Source organism: Schistocerca piceifrons, chromosome X (assembly GCF_021461385.2).
Source record: "Schistocerca piceifrons isolate TAMUIC-IGC-003096 chromosome X, iqSchPice1.1, whole genome shotgun sequence".
In the NCBI taxonomy this organism is placed as follows: Eukaryota; Metazoa; Arthropoda; class Insecta; order Orthoptera; family Acrididae; genus Schistocerca; species Schistocerca piceifrons.
In genome coordinates, this window is record NC_060149.1 from 119,668,247 (window position 1) to 119,688,959 (window position 20,713).

At 39.1% G+C, this 20,713-nt stretch overlaps 1 protein-coding gene across 2 annotated transcripts in view; it reads left to right on the forward strand.

The window, feature by feature from the left end:
- Positions 1-6,329: 6,329 nt before the first annotated feature.
- The window catches only part of LOC124721325 (glycylpeptide N-tetradecanoyltransferase 2-like), a 97,836-nt gene continuing 83,452 nt past the window's right edge, over positions 6,330-20,713 (forward strand). Inside the window, exons 1-3 of one of the 2 annotated variants that reach the window (XM_047246236.1) lie at positions 6,330-6,762; positions 9,070-9,140; positions 14,724-14,847. In XM_047246236.1, the coding sequence (XP_047102192.1) occupies positions 6,718-6,762; positions 9,070-9,140; positions 14,724-14,847 (240 nt within the window). In that variant the 5' untranslated portion in view covers positions 6,330-6,717. The remainder of the gene's footprint in view (positions 6,763-9,069; positions 9,141-14,723; positions 14,848-20,713) is intronic. The other variant, XM_047246237.1, reaches the window with a different exon arrangement.

Below are 20,713 nucleotides of genomic sequence, written 5' to 3' on the forward strand. Positions count from 1 at the left end.
CTCCAAAAGAGCTGATTGCCCATATAGCTAAAAGTGCAGTCATTATTCATGAAACACATGGTTGTTTTCGGTGTGTTAGACAATTATTAGCTTCTTGCCGCCAGTTGTTTATTAATATTAATCGATGACATTTCCAACAACATCTCTGAAACAATATTCATCACACAGCTCTTCGACCACTGTCACTGAACATCACTAATATGGTGCACCTGTGACATTTTTGTCAAGAAAAAGAAGTGTTCCTTTTTATCTCATCTAAAAACTCTAAAATTTCCTGTACACAGCTTTTTTACACCCTGTGTAGTAAATATTTTGATAATACATGGCCTAAGGAGATCTATAAAATATTACAGGCATTGACATTATAATGTACCATAGAGGAGGCAAAATGGTATGTGAAAATTTCCAGATAAACAAAACTAGGATAGTCCTGAGATTTGTGGGGGAGAAAAAACTGTATAATAAGCTAATACGAGAAATCGAATGTAGGTTCTAATTAATCTAGCGTATTGTTTTCGACAATATTCTGAAAACTTCATGGTACCATGTACAAAACAGGTAAGGTTCTGATACAGTGGTGAAATAGTGCTGGAAAAGGTTGAGAAGGAATGAGGGGATTTGTTGGAGTTTAGTACATTCTGAATCAATGTGTTGTTGATGTGGTGGACAGACTGATTAGGGAAAGCCCACCAGATGCAACAGAAAGATAAAATAGTATCTCTAAAAAGTAAATGTTCCTGCAGCAAATAAATCAAAAGTTACATGTTGTGGCACAAAACATACAGGGTGTCCGAAAAGACTTTCCCTGGTTACCTAAATTGATAACTCAGGCTAGAAGTAAGATACAAATATGAAATTGTTTACAACTATCAAAGTTTTTTTCTGTTTTAGGTTCGCAGTACGTAAGTAGTGGATGAGGTGCAGTGCCCAAGAAGCCATGTTAATCAATCAGGAGAAGGCACAGTATGTCCTGTGGTACCATGAGACATGATCACAAACCACAGTGCAGAGACACTTCCAGACAACATTTGGAAGGAATCCACCTATATCAAGAGCATTAAAGCGTGGTATGAGGAGTTCAAGAACACAGGATCGGTAGCTGACCTTCCGAGGTCTGGTCGATCAAGAACCTCAGCAGACAGGGTGGAAGCTGTAAGGCAGTCTTTTCTGTGAAGTCCAAAGAAATCGGTGCGCAGGGCCTCACGTGAATTACAGATGCCAAAAAGTTCTCTCCATGACATTTTACACAAACGTTTTTTGTTTCGTGCATACAAAGTGCAAATCGTTCAGGCCTTGTTGCACAATGACAGTACACGTCGATATGACTTTGCGGTCGAAATGCTATCACGTATTGAGGACGGTGATGGTTATCTCAGACGAATTGCCTTTTCCGACGAAGCGACCTTTTTTGTCGGTGGAGCAGTGAATCGCCATAATGTGCGCATTTGGGGTTCACAACCCCCTGGCGAGGTCATGGAGTGCACCAGAGGCAGTCCAAAGGTGAATGTTTGGTGTGCGCTATTGCACGATCGAATTATCGGGCCATTCTTCTTCGCTGAGGCTATCATCACATCTGCAGTGTATCTGGACATGTTGCAACTGTATGCTGTGCCTCATCTGCTTCAGTATCACCGGTGCACCGCCTCATTGGGGTTTGGACGTCCGTTTTTCTTTAGGGCAGCCTCCAGCCAGCAAACCCACCACAGCCCTCTGCTGCCAGCCATCCTTCACTGAAGCCACTACATCACCTCTGGGCAGCTTCATTTGATCTCGACATTGGGATCTTCGACTCTGTCACCATATCATTTGGTGACAGCAGGAGGAGCGACATTACCTACAGCCACCATCTGTGAATGAAGAAGATTGCTCTACTACTGCAGGGTTGCAGTCTCATCAATATGAATTGGGGAGAGTGCAGTCTTTTCTTTCGTTTACATTTGACTGGAGTATCATGGCAAGCCTGTGAGGCTTTGTCCATATGTGTAATGCTATTTTTGGGCTTGATATGTGGCAGGTAAATGTTGATGATGTTCTGTGGATATGGAAATAAGAATGTTGAGTTTTTCAGTGGGTTTTGTCACGAGCTCATTGCGTAGTAGTATATAAGCTGTTAACCATTAGTAACGATTCAGGAGCTGATATTACATTTATTCATTGCTTCAGCGTATAAACAATAATTATGAGCAGCCAAATAGACAAGAATAGTTATGTTGTATTAAGAAGTAATATGATAGTATTACGGTTAAGTTTCCTCACAATTTGATTTCTTTTTGATGTTTTGCTATATTTATTTAATGAAGTTGTCATTATACCAAAGTCTGAGAATTGTATGGAATGTGTGGTAGTTCACGCTGTTTGGAACAGAAAAATATAGAGCAAGGAGTATGGTTCAGAATGTAAGCATGTGAAGTAGTGGGAAGTGTGGGATTGTAGTACATTTGAGCGTCCTTCTCGTTTGTGCGTGAAATTAAAAAAAAATAATGGTGTCGTGATTAGTATCACAGGAAGAGAAGTTTTTGTTCTCATGGAGGGCTACTTCACAGGAGGTGTTAAAAATTGTAAGAGCTGAAGTGAGTAAGGCACAAGGTAACAACACAGAGCTGTCTGACAGACTGGAAGCACTTCATGATAGGGAGAAGGAAACAGCATCTCGCAGTACTGTAAAATATGTAGAGGAGGTGCAAAGCAGACATGATGACTGGTGGATTGAAAATGGGCCTGAGGACATAAGGAATCGGGAGTTTCATTGGAGAGAATGGAAAAAGAGTATTAGAGGAAGCAGAGAGGACGGAGAAGAAGAAGATAGAAAGAGAGAGAGTCAGGCCTGTGAATAGTTTGCTTGTTCCTGTAATACCTCCAACTACCATTGATGTAGCTGACCCTGTCAATTCAGTATGGGGTAGAGCAAAATTTGATAGCTAGTGGAACAAATTGTTGAGTGGAAGGGTTTAGACAATTAGTAAAGAGAGTGGTTATGTTATGCAAATTCCTGAGAAATTACACACTGCACGGAATAATAGCGTTGTCCAGGTTGGGGAGAGTAACGTAGAAGTACCTGCTCTGATATGTGACTCTGTAGAGTTTGAGGTAGCAGAAATGAGTGTACACTGTACCAAACTGAATAAGTGTGTAGATAGCAACATGCGTGATGCAAGTGCTTGAGTGTTGTTTATAGACCATGGAGCCTGGGCAAGATTCACAGTGAGCTGCATGTGTCGATGATTTTTGCGGCCTGCATAATGTAACTGCAGACAATGTTGTTATCTTAGACACTACGAAAAGTGCACGAGAAGTTGTTGATAGATATATTGCAGATGTTTTGGAAGAAATGGTGAACACTCACAAATTTCGTTAGAAGCAGGTTTAGAGGTGGTGGTGGTGGTTAGTATTTAACGTCCCGTCGACAACGAGGTCATTAGAGACGGAGCGCAAGCTCGGGTTAGGGAAGGATTGGGAAGGAAATCGGCCGTGCCCTTTCAAAGGAACCATCCCGGCATTTGCCTGAAACGATTTAGGGAAATCATGGAAAACCTAAATCAGGATGGCCGAAGATGGGATTGAACCGCCGTCCTCCCGAATGCGAGTCCAGTGTCCTAACCACTGCGCCACCTCGCTCGGTCAGGTTTAGCATATGAAAAGGAAGAGGGGACAAGCTTATAAAGTTTGTGATCGGACCAGCAAGGTGGAGTCTGTTGAGGAGATGTGCAAGAGGATCGAAATGTAACAGTAGCTTGAGTACTGGGCTACAGGGTTGCAGAGCAAGTTGCTGACATCACTGTGAGATGTTTACAATGCAGCCACAGTCTGATATGCATGATGAGTATCAAGCAGGTTGAGGTGGGACAAACCTGAGAGTAAACATTCTGACCGAACATCATACCAACATTCACCTTCAGCGATGTGAAGCTGTTGCCAGTGGAGCTGTCGTAAAGTGCATCTATTGTGTGGGACACACCAGTTCAACTGCATACAAGTATTCTAAGTCTTCATTCGTATGTTTTAGTGCCACTAGGCACCAGGAAGTTGCTCTGGATTAGCAGGGGTACCAGGAAGCCAAGCATTTCTGGAGCAGTTCAGTCTGTGATGAGCACACACTGAAAAAAATAAGTGGTACTACCTGGTGCAGTATAGTGAGTGGTAGTATGGTGATGCATGTGTGAGAATAAGTTTGGAAATATGTTTTCTAAGAAAGCAGAAAGTGAACTGTTGTCACAAGGACGAGGTCCCAAATGATGTTCCAAAACAACATGCTAAGAACCCATCAGATAGACAAAACAGCATAATAGTTTAATTGAGCTAGACCATGTATTGTTAAAGGTGATATGTTAAGGATGAATTATTAAGAAAGAAAAAGTCCTCCAGGCTAATTTCTAGTTTTTAAGTGTGGAGTGGAGAGTTAGAAGTTGTGTGAACATAAACATGACAAGGTGTCTAGTGGTGAAATAGCTTTGAAAAAAGGAGCAGGGTATGGGACCCTTGAGACATGTTGCAAGATTGAGCAACATGAGGAGAGATGCCAAGGTGACAATAGCAGTAGCGACTATATATGTGGCATTGTAGTGTGAGTGTTGATGAGAAATATATTCCCTAGAGCTTAGTAGGACATGGGGCCTCAGAATAAGACATGAGGGCATAGAGAGAGATTTGTTAAGGTCACATGACTAGCAGAAAACGAAGTAAAGGCATGGTGTGACGTGTGATCTAAGAGAAATAATGGACTATTACGTGCAGTAGTAAATATGTAACCCAGCAGCATAAGAGTAAGTCTACTGAGTAAGCTTTGTAGGTTAAATGAGGTTTCTGAACCCTGCAGTGTAATCCAACAGATATTCCTGTAGTGGAATCCAGTTCTGTGATACGACTTTCACAAGTCTTGGGAATCTCTCATGTATATTGGTATAAATTGTGGCCCAGGGGGGTGGGGTGGGGGGGGGGAGAAGGGGGTTGGGTATTCCCTTAGAAGGAGTGGTGTAGCGCCGCTACACTCTTGCGGGAAAAACTGTGGGAGTATAACGGTAAAGCATTTCAGCAGCCACTGGCAGCTGGCAAGTATGAAGTGTTGGCAGTCCATTTTCAGTAACAAGGCTGTTTATTCATTGGGAGACGGGCCAGGCATGGCTCCGCAAAACCTGCCAATACACCAGTAAGATACAGGTCTTGCAGTATAGGCAAGGGGATTTCACCACCAAGAGGCTTCAGTGGTGCTATCAAGAATGTGACCAGAAGTGGCACATTGACATAACAAAGGTGCTGCTATCTAGTATAAACAGCTGTCATTTTGCAGCAGACTCATTCACAAACCAGCAGTACTACTAGGACATGGTGGCTACACCTGACAAGGGCATAACATGAACCTTCCAGCAGCAGTCATGGGTTCAGGCTTTTGTCACTGTATCTGCCTCCTGCACTAAGTCTACCTTCCAGACTTAGTGCCACAATATGGCAAGGCCATCCCAGGCCCACTCCCTCAGCGAGCTGGATCTCTGAAAGCAGTTGCAGTTTACTTTAAAGTCACTTACCAAAAGTAGCTGTAACGAGCACCCACCTCGAACAGTACCCACCTGCTGTTGATATTTTGTAATTAGCTTCTGTGAAAATCACACGTGTGTGAACTGTCACTGCTCCAGGTAAAGAACTACTCACAGGCAGTGAAGAAAAATATGAGTTGCCTTCTAAATAAGACATACAAAGGTTAAAGTTATAGTGCACGTAATTCTGATAATACATAGTGAAATATTCTCTAAAAAGGATCACAGTCAATGGATACGTAGAGATGTATTTTGGCCATTGTCACCTTGCTGAGTCCTGCAAATGGGAGCCTGTATCTACTAATACGTGTGGAGGATGTAGACTCTCAACAATATTTCTGGCTCTAAACAAAATGCATAAAAATAATTAGCGTTTTGTTAATGACAAGTACGAGAGTACTACATATTAAATTGCAACACCTATCCAGATGAAACATTTTCCTGTGGTAAGCCTGAAAAAAATTATTTACTTAACCAGATTTAGTATTCCGGACTATACAGAATAATTTAATTCCTCTGTACTTTGAAAAACAACTTAATAAATGTTTACCACAACAAATACTGATTCGTCAAGAGTAAAAGCAGTGCGTGATATGGATGACATCCAGCAAAAATAAATAAACAAATGCGTTCCTTCTCTATAAATGTAGAATTCGATGAATGTCATGAATGTATATGTGAAATCCGATTTCGAAAATATTGTCGTTTTTTCACAATGGATGAAAAGTTTGTTTGGAATCCTTACTTGCATTCTCTGTGCCTTGGCTTCGTATTTGTTTATATTCTTTGGTTATGGGAAAAAAAGGTATTTGGGAGAGTTGTATGAGGAGGGGAAGGTTGTACATACATACAAAATAACTGTAGTACACTCCGTTCTAAGTTTTAAAAAAATCCCTACTCCCCCCCATGAGTGAAAAAGTTCTGAAGTTGTAGATGGCAAATTCTTGTATAAATATTAAATTTGCACAGACATTCAGGTTATGATACCACTTCCGTTAATAGTTTGCAAATTTCATCCACCGCGCCGTTTTAGAATTAATGCGCCTAAGTTTAACATTTTTACGCCTAAGGTTAAATGAAACGCGCACTATTTATGTACAGAATATTCATCTGAATGCTGCAGTTTGTCTTCCCTCAGAAGTTTATTCCTGACACGTTTTCTGCTCGTTTATAACCACTTGTGTTGGTTATGGATCTTGAAGGCTCTGACAGCTCACAATCTGGAAGAAATAAGGTAAATAACACATTCTGATAGCTGCTTTTCATGTTTAATATAAGTTATGTGTTCTTACCCGTATTCGTTAACAGTCACGAACTTTCAAAACAGCTGTGTTAGAGCAGAAATCTTGACATACTCTCTCCTAGTGTGACACTTCCTTGATGTTAATACATTACGTTTCGAATAAATCCAGTCCACAAATACACAACTGTCGTCGTGATCAAAGTGTATATTAATCCGTAATAGAGCCGGCTCATTGAGAGTAAATGTAGCAGACAGCTTATTGTTTCTTATGATGTAGGTTCGAATAGATAAAGTTCAGTAAATGCTGTTGTTTCTTTAAACTTACTGGAGCCCTGGGATGAAAAAAGAAAACCTACGTCTGTACAAAATTTGAAAGGAATTGTCACAGTTGTAGAAACAAGTGTGACGGTTTTAGAAGGAAGTATTATTTTAACCATGTTGATGGACTGACTATATGTGTAGCACTAGAGAACCGTGCATGTAAGATTTTCGGGTATCGTCATATGTTTTTCAAGTAGCGTAACAGGGTATAAATGGGAGAGACACGCTGTTGGAACTTGTGCACAATTATTTTTTCGCCCAGCAAAAATTTGCAAGTAGTCTCAGAATAAATTGCTTGGCAATGTGGAACGAGATGGTTCATGCAGATTCCTTACAGCACCACAGAGTTTATTATTGCCTACAAAGTTTAGTGTAAAATATGTTATTGTGATTGATAATAGTTGCCATCTGATGAGAATTCATCTCTTATTTCCCCATTTTAAATAAGTTTTCTAAGTAGAAACTAGACAGATTTTAACTATCAGGCTGACATTGAGAATTGTTGTTATTGGAGACAGTTCTATGGTGTTAATCCAGAAGCTAGTTAGTTTTTACAGCTGTTTAACAGTGACAGCTCAATATATATAGAACTTCACCGTGAGAAAGATGATGAAAAAGAAAAGTCACTGTAAAAGCATCAGGAAAACCACACCATGTGGTTAAAAGCCATAAAATAAAAGCCCACTGATGATGATGCAACTGCAGTGAAACATGTTTGTGATAAAAAACAAACTTTTGTTTTGCTAAAGGAGGACCCCTTCAAAAAAGTGTTGTTAAAGCAAACACGGGCTAAAGAGTTTCAAACCTAAGATGATTACTTAGACAATTACCACGTGAAGATTGATTACATATAATTTGCTTTATCACCAGAAACTTCTTGTTAATGTGTAGGTCTTTGCTGATTAGTAATTCATTTATAGTAATATATAGTGGAACATTATCACTGAAATTTAGTTGGTTCCCACGTATTTTTGTTTTTAATTGCTTACTTTGCACTGTTTTTGGTAATACCATTAATCTGTAATTTGTATTTAAAATGTGAAAATTCGTGTGCTAGCTGTGCTCTCCTTAGTTTAGTTATAGTCTGATTATAAATACTGTCGAAAATGTAGTATTTTGATTAAATTTTCCACAATACATACGTAATTCCTCATCCATACAAGCTAATAGTTTCCATGTTAGAACTGAATGAAGCAACTTTATAGCTGGACTCGGGTTAAAGGGTGTGTTATGAATACCTGTGCAACCATCCATATTTAAATTTTTCTTTAATCAGTTCTGCTGCATCCTGGAACTGATACGTTCAGTATTGTAATCATTCGCATCTGTGGTCCTTGCTGAGTTCAGCTAGTCCTCCATTTGTAATGCCCTGTCGATGAGATATTAATGCCTTCTTTACTTATCTTCCCATTTTCCTTTCCAAATAACTTGAGGTAAATGCCAGGATGAATTTTTTGACAGACAAATGATTTCCTGTTCACTTTTTAGCTGATGTTATTCTCCTCTTGTAATGGCATTTATGTTGAGGCATTAAATGCTGACAATACTTTCTTATACATTCATAATTTGTGTTATTAGGTGAAGAAAGGGTTTTGTATCTGCACCACAGCCTAAGGTATAGGTTAGGTTGGAAGGTAACAATTTAGTTGAGAGTTGATCACTAGCGAAGCTAATGTTTTCTGTGCCATATTGAAAAGTGGAAGGGAGTTAAAATAAATAACTTTTGCCTGGAAATGAATATTTTTCTGTTCTATTGAAGTAGGTGATATATTTTACCTAAGTAGTGCTCTCCCCTCCCTTTCACAAAGGACAACAGTTGCAGTGTGACAATTCATGCTTTTCGTTAATTTTTTTTTTTTTTTTTTTTTTTCCTGTTGCTTTAGTGTTCGATAATGGCAGTATGTGTAATTATGTAACTGAAAATTGTAAATTACTGTGTGACAAATTACCATTATAACATATTAATTTTCTTTGCAGCTGACAAACAGTGGCACAGAAAATGACTCGTCAAATAAGGAGATATCAGATAAAGATGTCAGATCAAAGAGGTGAGATTAAAATACTCTTTCAATGCCTTGTTCTGATGACAGACACACACACACACACACACACACACACACACACACACACACACACACACACAATGGAAATCTACCTGTGTGGTGTTTAATGCAATTTAAAAAAAAATCACTTATACTGTACACTATAAAGCTAATTACTAGTTTGTAAAAGAAATGTACACTGAAACAAGCAAGGTTTTCAGATGAATAAGTTGTAACATCCCCTTTCCAGTGAATGGAGGTTGTGGAGTGATTTGTTTTGGTAAGGCGGAAAACCTAGTCATCTATTAGCAATCAAAAATCTGATATCAGTGTTTTAATGTGCCGACTCTCCTTAAATATTAGTTGTGATGACAGGTCAATTAGTAACGTAGCTCGAGGTCTGTGTTTGGTTGGAAAGTGACAATTTGGTTTATTTAAACTGCATACCAATACTGGTTTGCTTATGTTGTAATATAATCATAGCTTTGTGTTTTCAAGAAAGTGAGCATTATGGTGAATTCACTTGTGCACGTAATATAGTAGCCAAACAACATAGAATGACAGTGGTGGTTGTATGCTGCAGATAACACTATGCCTGTTATTTGAACATTCAAGTGTTAGTGTTGTACATACCTATATGTTGCTAACAAGAGTAACCAACATTATATTGACAACTGTAAACAGTTTAGGAATCGTTTTAAAGTTGTGTGGCATGTTAAAAATAGGAAAGGATTAATTTGTTTGCAAAGCAAGTGACATATTTATAATTTAGTTTGTCTTTGCAGATTTGGTGCAGATTCAGACTTTTCTGAGACTACTGTTTACTTATGTCTTCTATAGTTTTTCTCATCTGGGATAAATATGTAAAAATTATTTAATTTCCAAAAGATGCCAATATTAAAAATCACATAAGACAGATTTCCTTGTGGTTTGGTGATGTGGTTGACATTTATGTAGAACACATTTTTTTGGAACAGCTTGCCTGTATAATGTCCACATTTATTAACATTTTCTTCATTGAAAAGGTAGTTAAATAATAAACTAGAAGTAATTTGTCATTGGGGACATTGCTTTTTCTCAGTGTTATTCGGAAAAACTACTGTTTCCTTGCCATGTTATATGTAGTGGTGTCTCAAGACTTTTTGAAGACTTCCTCCCATCATAGTCATCGTTATTATCATTGTAAACTGACTGTTAAAAAAAAAAAAAAAAAAAAAAAAAAACAGCAGCTTAGGAAACAACAACATTCAGGAAATAGTAGCACCTGTAACTAACAGCTCCTGATAACAGGGGAAGTCATCAAATGCTTGAAATACCATTTGAATATAAGGCAAGAAAGCTGAGTGGATTTTATCCATCCTACACCTATGTTAATTTCTTACATTGAATTTCTCTAGCGACTAATTTCTTTGATACATCAGCCCATGAACTTTGTTACACCACCATATAGTGAGTAGGAATCAACAGGTACCCATAATTTATTTTATTTATGGTGATTATTATTATGATTAAGTATGATTCATTATAGTTCATCACATAAAGTTTCTCTTCACTTTTATAATGAGTGTTGTATTCTGTCACTCGTAACTGCTAAAATTCAAGAAATAGGTCCTTTGTCAGTTGTTACCAACAGCACTTCATACCTGTATAAATATATTGAGAGTTATTTGTATGAGGAGCCAGCCACTGATATAAAGGGTGAAATGAATCTGTTGATACCAGTTGTTTGCTTTGACACACGACTTAATGGTAATGTGGCAAGCAACGTCATATACATGCAGAGATATAGCAGAACACTAGCAATCTGTATTTCGCTTCTATTTTATTTTAGTTTTTGGACTGTAGGGTATGGTGATATGTGTAGAGTTGTCAAAGGTGTAGGTTGTGTTGAAGGGTGAATGTTTGGCTGTGAGCTGGCAAAGCCAATGAATGTGATGTCACGAGAACAATTATAATTCTTGTTATGGAATGTACTACACATATATTGGATGGTTGCACATGGCTTATGGTTACCATTTTGTTGACAATATCAGAGTGGTGATTCTTCTGGAAAACCTGGAATTTGCAGGCAATTACATTTTAGCTGGAAAAATCAGGGAAATCTTGGGGAATTTCAGGAATTTCACAAATTATCAGGGAATTTTTTGTTTTTAACTTAGCATTGAAACCGAATTTTATTTTTATAAATCACAAATTTTAATATACTTAAGATTTCTCAAATTGTGTTAATTATAGGAATATTATTCCATGTAAATTATCAACGTTTAAGAACTATGGTATTTGAGTAATTACGACTTGTTTTCATGTTTTATGGAATGCAATATGGTGACTTGGGATCAGTTTCAATTGTTGAGGTTGAGGACTTGTTAAGACTCAAATTTATTTTATTAGGAAATTGTAGTATTTTCAGATGTAGAATCACTTTCTAAACATTTGGGCCTATCGAGAAATATTATTTTACTCCTGAAAGCTTAGGTCCCATGTATCATTACAGTTTAATCTCCCACCTTACTGGTGTTCCCTGACCCGGTATCTTCAGCTTTCTCACACAATTTCCTAGTCCTCAAGGTTTTTGTAAACGTCCGTCAATATCGTCGTATTTTTGTTTTCCACATATACTTCGGTTTCTATGGGGATATTACAGAGTGGACCAAACAGAGGAAGGTAGCTTGTAGTAAAATCTGTAAATACAATTTTTTTGTACTTTTGCTCCATGTGTGAAGTGAGTAATTTCAGGTGTGCATATACATTTTGAATCAGTGAGTTCTCTGATTTGTGTAAGAGAATAACTCAACTCAGTAACATAAGATGTTGTATAAACGAATAAGATTCATTTGGAATTGCAGAAATCATTGGTGGAAACACTTTGTGGATTGTAACTACCCAGTGGCCCATAAGGTGTGCTGCAGTTCTGTTTAATGAAAATTTTGGTAGCTGAAGCTGTGGCCACCATTGATTTCTGGTGGTGGGATAGGGGACACGTGACAATGTTGTAAATATAGAAATAAGCAGGTCCAAAGTATGGAAGTTACATGAAGGGAGAATAAAAAATTGTAGTCAGATGTGGTGAGCTTTACAAAACACTTATAATTATGCAAAAGAAATTAAAAACAGTCAGAGATTCTGTTAGGTTACAAAATACAGTTGTTTGTGGCTTATAGTGAATGACTATTTGTATGACATGTTTTGGTTCTTTAGTTGTTAACATGAATTCCACAAATAATGGTTTTGCAAGACTTGGCTAATCAGTTTATCATTTGGAGCAAGAAGGCACTAAATATTAGTGCCCAACCACCACATACCATGACACCTACAAGGTGATTGATACTTTTCTGCTTTGTTTTCTAATGAGTATGTAAAGCTTGCGGATATTGAGGATCCAAGTTCCTGTCCAGCCATACAGATTAGAGTTTTCCATAGTTTCTCTAAAATTGATTCAGGCAAATAGACGGGATGGTCATTTGTAAATGACTCGGCAGGTATCCTTCCCCATGCTAGTCCAGTCAGGGCATGAACTTCATCTCTGATGACTTTATCACTGACAGAACACAACTCCAGTTGCATGCTCCCCCTCCCCTCCAACCTTCCACAATTTTTTAAACTTATTTTCTGGTACAGTCTGCATTTCAGCAAATAACATTTTCCTGCTGAAAAGATGTACCCAGTTTTTTTGACAGCACTAACTCCAATTCTGAAAATGATTGTTGTTGGGATTGTGTAACATATTTTACCTCACTAGTTTATTTCTGTAATATATTATTAAGATTGGAGTCGCAGCTTGGTGGCATTGGTGCATGATGCTGGTTCAAATTTCTCATTCTGAAACCAGTAGGTTGCAATATGCATGTGAAATGCAGCAGATGGCATTGTATTGATAGTATGTGGAACTGGAGGGCTTTTGATGTGAGTATGATTAATGTGGGAATTGCTAAGTTTTTTTATAAAACAGCTTCTGCTGAAAAGTTTTATGTGAGAAAGCGCCTTCTTAATTGTAAATATTCATTGAAGTTTCATGTGCTGTACTTAAGTAAAATATGGCGACCAGAATGTGTACGATTCATAACTGGAACAACTCAATTTTCTTGACTGAGTTGCCCTTTAGCAGTTGCAAATGTCAGCAGGCAATCTATTAGTGCTGACTGATAAACAAACGTGGCTGGAACACAGCACTGTAAATAGTTTGGATACATAATTAGTCAACAGTTAACCACAATAAGTCTGAACAGTTTTCTGCTTTTCATTTTTACATTGTCAGACAAGAACATATTTGATATATTGTGATCCCATGAAACTCGACTGGCTCTGTTCATCCATGGAATTCAGAGGGCAAGAGGTAGCAGTGCCCAGCTTGACACCCTATTTCGATGATGATAAAAAAAAATTGGTTGAAACAGTTTTACATTTAACACATCAGAAAAGAGTTATTTTGGGTGAGCAAGATAAGTGGAACACCGTGTATGTTATAAACATTTCAGTAAATCAGAATTCAGTGTCATTTATATAAATAAAAATTGTTGAAGTAATGCAGTAGCTCATAAGAGACATGTTAGCCACTTGGGTGTCCTTGTCTACCAAGTTCCCTATATTACCTATCTTGCCATGCCCTGTTTATAGGTCATTTTTGTGCAGTCTAAATCTGATGAACCTTGTGCAAGAAGTTGGATGTTCTCTTTGTTTATTAGCACAACTGCAGACACAATTTTTGATTAGTATGCCTCTCCCTCTATTTGTATATGATGAGAGATTATATTAATAATGAATATTTATGCACAAATTTAATAAAAGATATAATTTATAAAGAATCTCTCTCTCTCTCTCTCTCTCTCTCTCACTCTCTCACTCTCTCTCACACACACACACACACACACACACACACACACACACACAAACAAAATAGAGAGAGAGGGGGGGGGGGATTGCTGTATTCCAAATTGTAGTAAGTGTAGAGCAAGAATTAGAAATTCACTAAAGGCTGTTCATGTATTTACTTCATAGTGTACATTCATAACAGCTGCTGTTCCTGACGAGGGGTAATAAGGACAACAAACGAACAGTGGCTTCTCAGAAGCCAATGCTATAATGATATGATTTAGATCACAAAATAATGTTTGTGTAATGAAAGCAAAAGTGGTCGGATTGTAAACAAATAGTATTTTCAGGTTAAATCACATTGTTTGTTGCTCACAGTCAATTAAAGCATAGTATCACCTTCCATCCTAATGTACATCTCAGACAGAGCAGTCCGTCACCCCAACCAAAATTCTGTATTTCATAAGAAATCAGAAATATGAATATATGGAGTTAGTGAAAGGTTGACTAACAATACAATGTTAGCAGCGTATTAAGAGCTTGTCATTGGCTGTTCCAAAATATCCTGTTATTGCCTACCTCTAAGTTGACATGATAATGCATAACAAACATCCACTCTAAACTGTGCACAAACATTACACAGAAATGCAGATTAGTAAGGTAGAACTGATCTAGTAATACTGTTATGCCTGCACAAACACCACCACTTTTTCACATATGGTAATTGCATGAATTCTACTACATTTTTATCTTGACGTAATATTTTTGCTGCCTGCACAGTGCGAAGAAAAGAAATCGGAGGAAGAAAAATTCCATAATTACTACAGAATCAGAAGCTGATAAAAAGGCGTATGACTCTGCTATAGAAGAAGAAATTCAGGCAGGATGTAATATCTCTCTCCAGGTAATTGTGATGTGATTTGATTTTTGTTTGAAGGTTAACAGAAAGTAAGTTGTGAACTTAGTGAACAGACACCATCATTTACAATTTCCTAGGCACTTAGTAGCAATTTTTGTGCAAAATATACGTTGAAATGACAGTATGTGATACAGAGGAAAATATAAACTGTTAAGTATTTTTTGAAAGCATGTTGTATGTCAGTCCTTTGTTTGTATTTGATGAAGACAAACTGGAAGTGTTCTTAAGGTACGAGTGCTAGAACAACGTGAATCTGAATGGTGGTAAGTGATATTCATAGCTGTGCATGATTCAGGACTCCTGGTTCAGTGTGTTATATTTTCTGAGACTATGACATTCAAGATATCAACCCTATCTTATGAACAGTGCCATGATCCATAACTCTTGAATCATTTAGTTCAAAGTAAATAAAGTTGTCCAAAGCAAATTAGCAAGTCACTCTGGCTAAACTGATATCAAAATTTAATTCAGACACTACCACATATGTATGAAAGGACAGTAAGACACTCATCGGCTACCATTAAGTATGAATAAGTATAAACCCCATCCTAGTGCCTCTTTTAAGACCACAGCAGAGGCGACAGTTTCTGTGAGTTTGAATAGCCACTTTTTGGCTTGCACATGATCTGAAACAAGTAGCTTGATTAGAGTTATAGTGATGGTTTTGCAAGCTAACAGTGAAATGAGAATGTGACCTTCAGTACTTGATGCCATAAATCTTTATTGGCAACAATATACAGGGTGTTACAAAAAGGTACGGCCAAACTTTCAGGAAACATTCCTCACACACAAAGAAAGAAAATATGTTATGTGGACATGTGTCCGAAAACGCTTACTTTCCATGTTAGAGCTCATTTTATTACTTCTCTTCAAATCACATTAATCATGGAATGGAAACACACAGCAACAGAACATACCAGTGTGACTTCAAACACTTTGTTACAGGAAATGTTCAAAATGTCCTCCGTTAGCGAGGATACATGCATCCACCCTCCGTCGCATGGAATCCCTGATGCGCTGATGCAGCCCTGAAGAATGGCGTATTGTATCACAGCCGTCCACAATATGAGCATGAAGAGTCTCTACATTTGGTACCGGGGTTACGTAGACAAGAGCTTTCAAATGCCCGCATAAATGAAAGTCAAGAGGGTGAAGTCAGGAGAGCGTGGAGGCCATGGAATTGGTCCACCTCTACCAATCCATCGGTCACCAAATCTGTTGTTGAGAAGCGTACGAACACTTTGACTGAAATGTGCAGGAGCTCCATCGTGCATGAACCACATGTTGTCGTACTTGTAAAGGCACATGTTCTAGCAGCACAGGTAGAGTATCCCGTATGAAATCATGATAACGTGCTCCATTGAGCGTAGGTGGAAGAACATGAGGCACAATCAAGACATCACCAACAATGCCTGCCCAAACGTTCACAGAAAATCTGTGTTGATGACGTGATTGCACAATTGCGTGCGGATTCTTGTCAGCCCACACATGTTGATTGTGAAAATTTACAATTTGATCATGTTGGAATGAAGCCTCATCCATAAAGAGAACATTTGCACTGAAATGAGGATTGACACATTGTTGGATGAACCATTCGCATACCCGTGGAGGCCAATCAGCTGCTGATAGTGCCTGCACACACTGTACATGGTACGGAAACAACTGGTTCTCCTGTAGCACTCGCCATACAGTGACATGATCAACGTTACCGTGTACAGCAGCAACTTCTCTGACACTGACATTAGGGTTACTATCAACTGCACGAAGAATTGCCTCGTCCATTGCAGGTGTCCTCGTCGTTCTTGGCCTTCCCCATTCGCGAGTCATAGGCTGGAATGTTCCGTGCTCCCTAAGACGCCGATCAATTGCTTCGAACGTCTTCCTGTCGGAACACCTTCGTTCTGGAAATCTGTCTCGATACAAACGTACCGCGCCACGGCTATTGACCCGTGCTAATCCATACATTAAACGGGCATCTGCCAACTCCGCATTTGTAAACATTGCACTGACTGCAAAACCACGTTCTTGATTAACACTAACCTGTTGATGCTACGTACTGATGTGCTTGATGCTAGTACTGTAGAGCAATGAGTCGCATGTCAACACAAGCACCAAAGTCAACATTACCTTCTTTCAATTGGGCCAACTGGCGGTGAATCGAGGAAGTACAGTACATACTGACGAAACTAAAATGAGCTCTAACATGGAAATTAAGCATTTCCGGACACATGCCCACATAACGTGTTTTCTTTATTTGTGTGTGAGGAATGTTTCCTGAGAGTTTGGCCGTACCTTTTTGTAACACCCTGTATAGTTCAGGTTAGTAATAGGATTATGTAACAAGATATTTCATTCACTCACTTCAAAATAATATTAAAATATTTAATATTTTGGTGAGTTTTAAACACTACCTTGGCGGACACCTTTTCTCCGTATCAGCTCAAGCATTTATGAGATGTTGTATGAAGATCTGATCTTACTAGAGATCTTTTACCTCTAAGAGCTGGGATCCTCGTTGGAAATTATATTACTCAATTTTCTCCACATATATTTCTCTCACATATTGTCAACATCACATTGAAGCATTTCAGCCAGCTTGAGCTGAGGAGGGTGGTGGATACACAATATTAGGCACATATGCTGTGACTTACGTCTTGTCAATGCAGAATGATGACTTCCAGTGCTTAAATATCGATGAAGAGTTGCAATGATCTTTGTTTTTTCTCCATGCAAACAAGGCCACATACATGAAATACATTAGCGATGTGTCTATAAAGTTTGATGCACTGCAGATGATCTACAGTCTTATTAAATCAGAAAGCGTATTCACAAATTGCGAATGCAGACCTACCTAAACTATACAATTTACTGGAAACAAGTGAAAATTTGTACCAGACGAGGACTCAAGCCCTGATGTGATTCCCACACAGGCAGGGACTTAACTTAGTCTTCTCATCAGGTTCCCTGGGCTTTGGCAAGAAATACATTTGCGCCATGTCTGTCTTTCACAATGTGTACAAAGTTCGATGCAGTGTTCTTTAGCACATGCATGCTTGAGAAAATTTACCATGCACAACTTAAAAAAATCACAGAAAATATTGAGCTCCTCCCAGCAATTTGTGTTCCATAGGTCCACAGAAATCAGCATGAATCACTTCTCCAAGTTGTGTAGTACATTACTGTCATGACTGAAAACTGCTGTGATGCTGCTTCCCTATAACACGTGCTCTGCGAAATTATTCACCAACGTCCTCAACTTCAGCACCACATTGCTTCAAAAATTGCTGAACAAGGCATTTGATTTGGGACCCAATCATTCGTGAAAAATATGCAGGATCCTTTGATGTAAGATTTACCTCAGGATTATGAGATTGAATTTGTATTGTCACTCTGATGGCTTTAACAATGCCATTGTTTCAGAACTCGCCCTTGTGTTTTGATGAAATAAAGTCTAAACTATTGTTCATAGCATGTGATAACAGAAAGATGGTTTCTTCATCCTTCTGAAGTATACAAAACACTATCCATATGGCATAGCTCCACTCTCCATTGACAAAATCTTCAAAATAAATAGTTCCTTTTCCTAGTGCTTTCATAGTTCAATTACTGCCCATACGTATCTGCAGTGATTTTGCAAACTTAGAAAACAATACGTACCACTCAATTTTCTTAGTCATATGATTCGTTGCTCCACAATTGGTGATCCACAAGTTCTTGTCTAATTCTGTGCTCATTACTTCACCAATCAAAGCCTTGTCAGACAGTTCACTTTCATTTTGGTTACGGATACTTTCTTTTATTTTTTATTTAACAAGTGGAAACATTTTTATAATGTATAAACCCGCCACAACCAAAACATTTAAGCTTCTCTTTGTTGATTTTTTTTTTTTGTGTTCATTTGACAAAGTAACATTCCTGCCAGTAGTGTCTTCCGTATTTCTCGTTTGTTTAATATTTCCTTTGGTACGGAACAGTGTAACTAACTCATCCCATTTCTCCCTCTGATAAGCATGATGATTATAATCAGATGTTAACACATCCATTAAATGTTTTAGTATCTGTTGATCTTCAGATTGTGCCCACCATGACTGTCATAGGCTTTCATGAGTGTCAGGCAGTGTGTCAAGTATTCAAACCATTAGTGATTTATCAGGCTTCACGTTGGGTTGCTGCATGCGAAGTACCAAGTTTTCAAAATGAGCGAGATGTATCACCATGTCATCACTCGTAAACATATGAAAACTGATAAATTATGACCAAGGAGAATGTGGGGCTTGTTTTGTTTTCTGTTCAAACACCCCCCAGGGGGCTCATGGTTCTTTCGTGAGTTCGTGCGTGGTGCACATGGGTTGGTTCAAATGGCTCTGAGCACTATGGGACTTAACATCGGTGGTCATCAGTCCCCTAGAACTTAGAACTACTTAAACCTAACTAACCTAAGGACATCACACACATCCATGCCCGAGGCAGGATTTGAACCTGTGACCGCAGCGGTCACGCGGTTCCAGACTGAAGCGCCTAGAACCGCACGGCCACACTGGCCGGCGGTGCACATGGGGCCCCGAGCTATTGCAGCTCATTTTTCATTCCCTAGCTGCTTTTCCATCTCCCTGTCCCCTCCCTCCCTATCCCCACTCCTTCCTCGTTGCCTCCTCCTTCCCCTCTCTCCGTTCTGCTTTATGTCGACCTGGCTACTCCCGTGATTTCCTGTATTGGTTGCTATTTTGTTCCTTTTTGCCTATTCTTTCACCCTTTTGGTATTTCGGTCCGAGGCTTGACCTCCACTTCAAAATTTCCTGTTTTTAGGGTGAGCCATATGGGGAAGATTTCCCTCCCTAGCATCTACAGTGTGGATTCCTCTCCCCTCTCCCTTCCCGTCTCCATTCCCCACTGTAGCCCCCTTCACCCTGTGAGGTTGCCAGCACGTGTAGCCTGTCCGTGTGGTGGGACTGTTATGTACCCATAGGGCTGAGCCCCCTGACAACACAGGGATCACACTACTGATATGTGAGCTGTTCCCTCCCCGTGTGTGCCAAGGAGTGGTTGCTTGTCTTCTTGGAGCATTGGAACTCCCGGCAATGTCCGACGTGCCAGACGGCCCTTGCTGTGACTAGGTGGTGTCCCTGGTCGGATTGGGTGGTATCAGGGTGGATGCTTGGTGCATGAAGTGTATCAAGCTGCAAAACGCTGGGCATTCTCACATGGCCGTCTCTTCGAATGGTTATTTTATTTTATTTATCGTGTCAGAAGCAAACTAAAAACAATATTAGATACATTACTACATACATACATACATTATGGTTTATAAATTAAACTAGTCAAGAATGAAATAAATGATTGGACACAGATTGTGTTGTCAAACATAAGATAATTTTAATCTATACAGTGGATGCCCAAAAATTTGCAACATCCAGTGCACTTTGTGTAGCGTTTATGAGGTCCTCCATGGTGCACACAGTTGGAGGTAATGTGCATTGTAGTAGATGTCTGATGTCTGCACGGCAGCTGATGTTGATGTCTGCATGGCAGCTCCACAGTCACGTTGGAGAGAGTCCACCTGAAAGCCCCACCTCTCCAGATTACTCTTGGATCTTGTGACAGAAGAACACAGGCGGTTGAGTGATTTCCATGTGGACCATTTCTCCGTGTGGCCTGGGGGAAGAACTTGTTGCGGGATCAGCCACTCCTCCAGATGCTGGCATTGACCTGCCATCTCTTCCTCCGGTGTTGATGTGGAGTGTCAGCGAGTGGTTCTGTACTGTGAAGGAAGCTCTTTCTAGACACAAGTCTTTGCTGTGCCAGTTGGTGGCCATGTAGTGGGTGGGCTTCGGATGTTAATGCCTTCTTCATT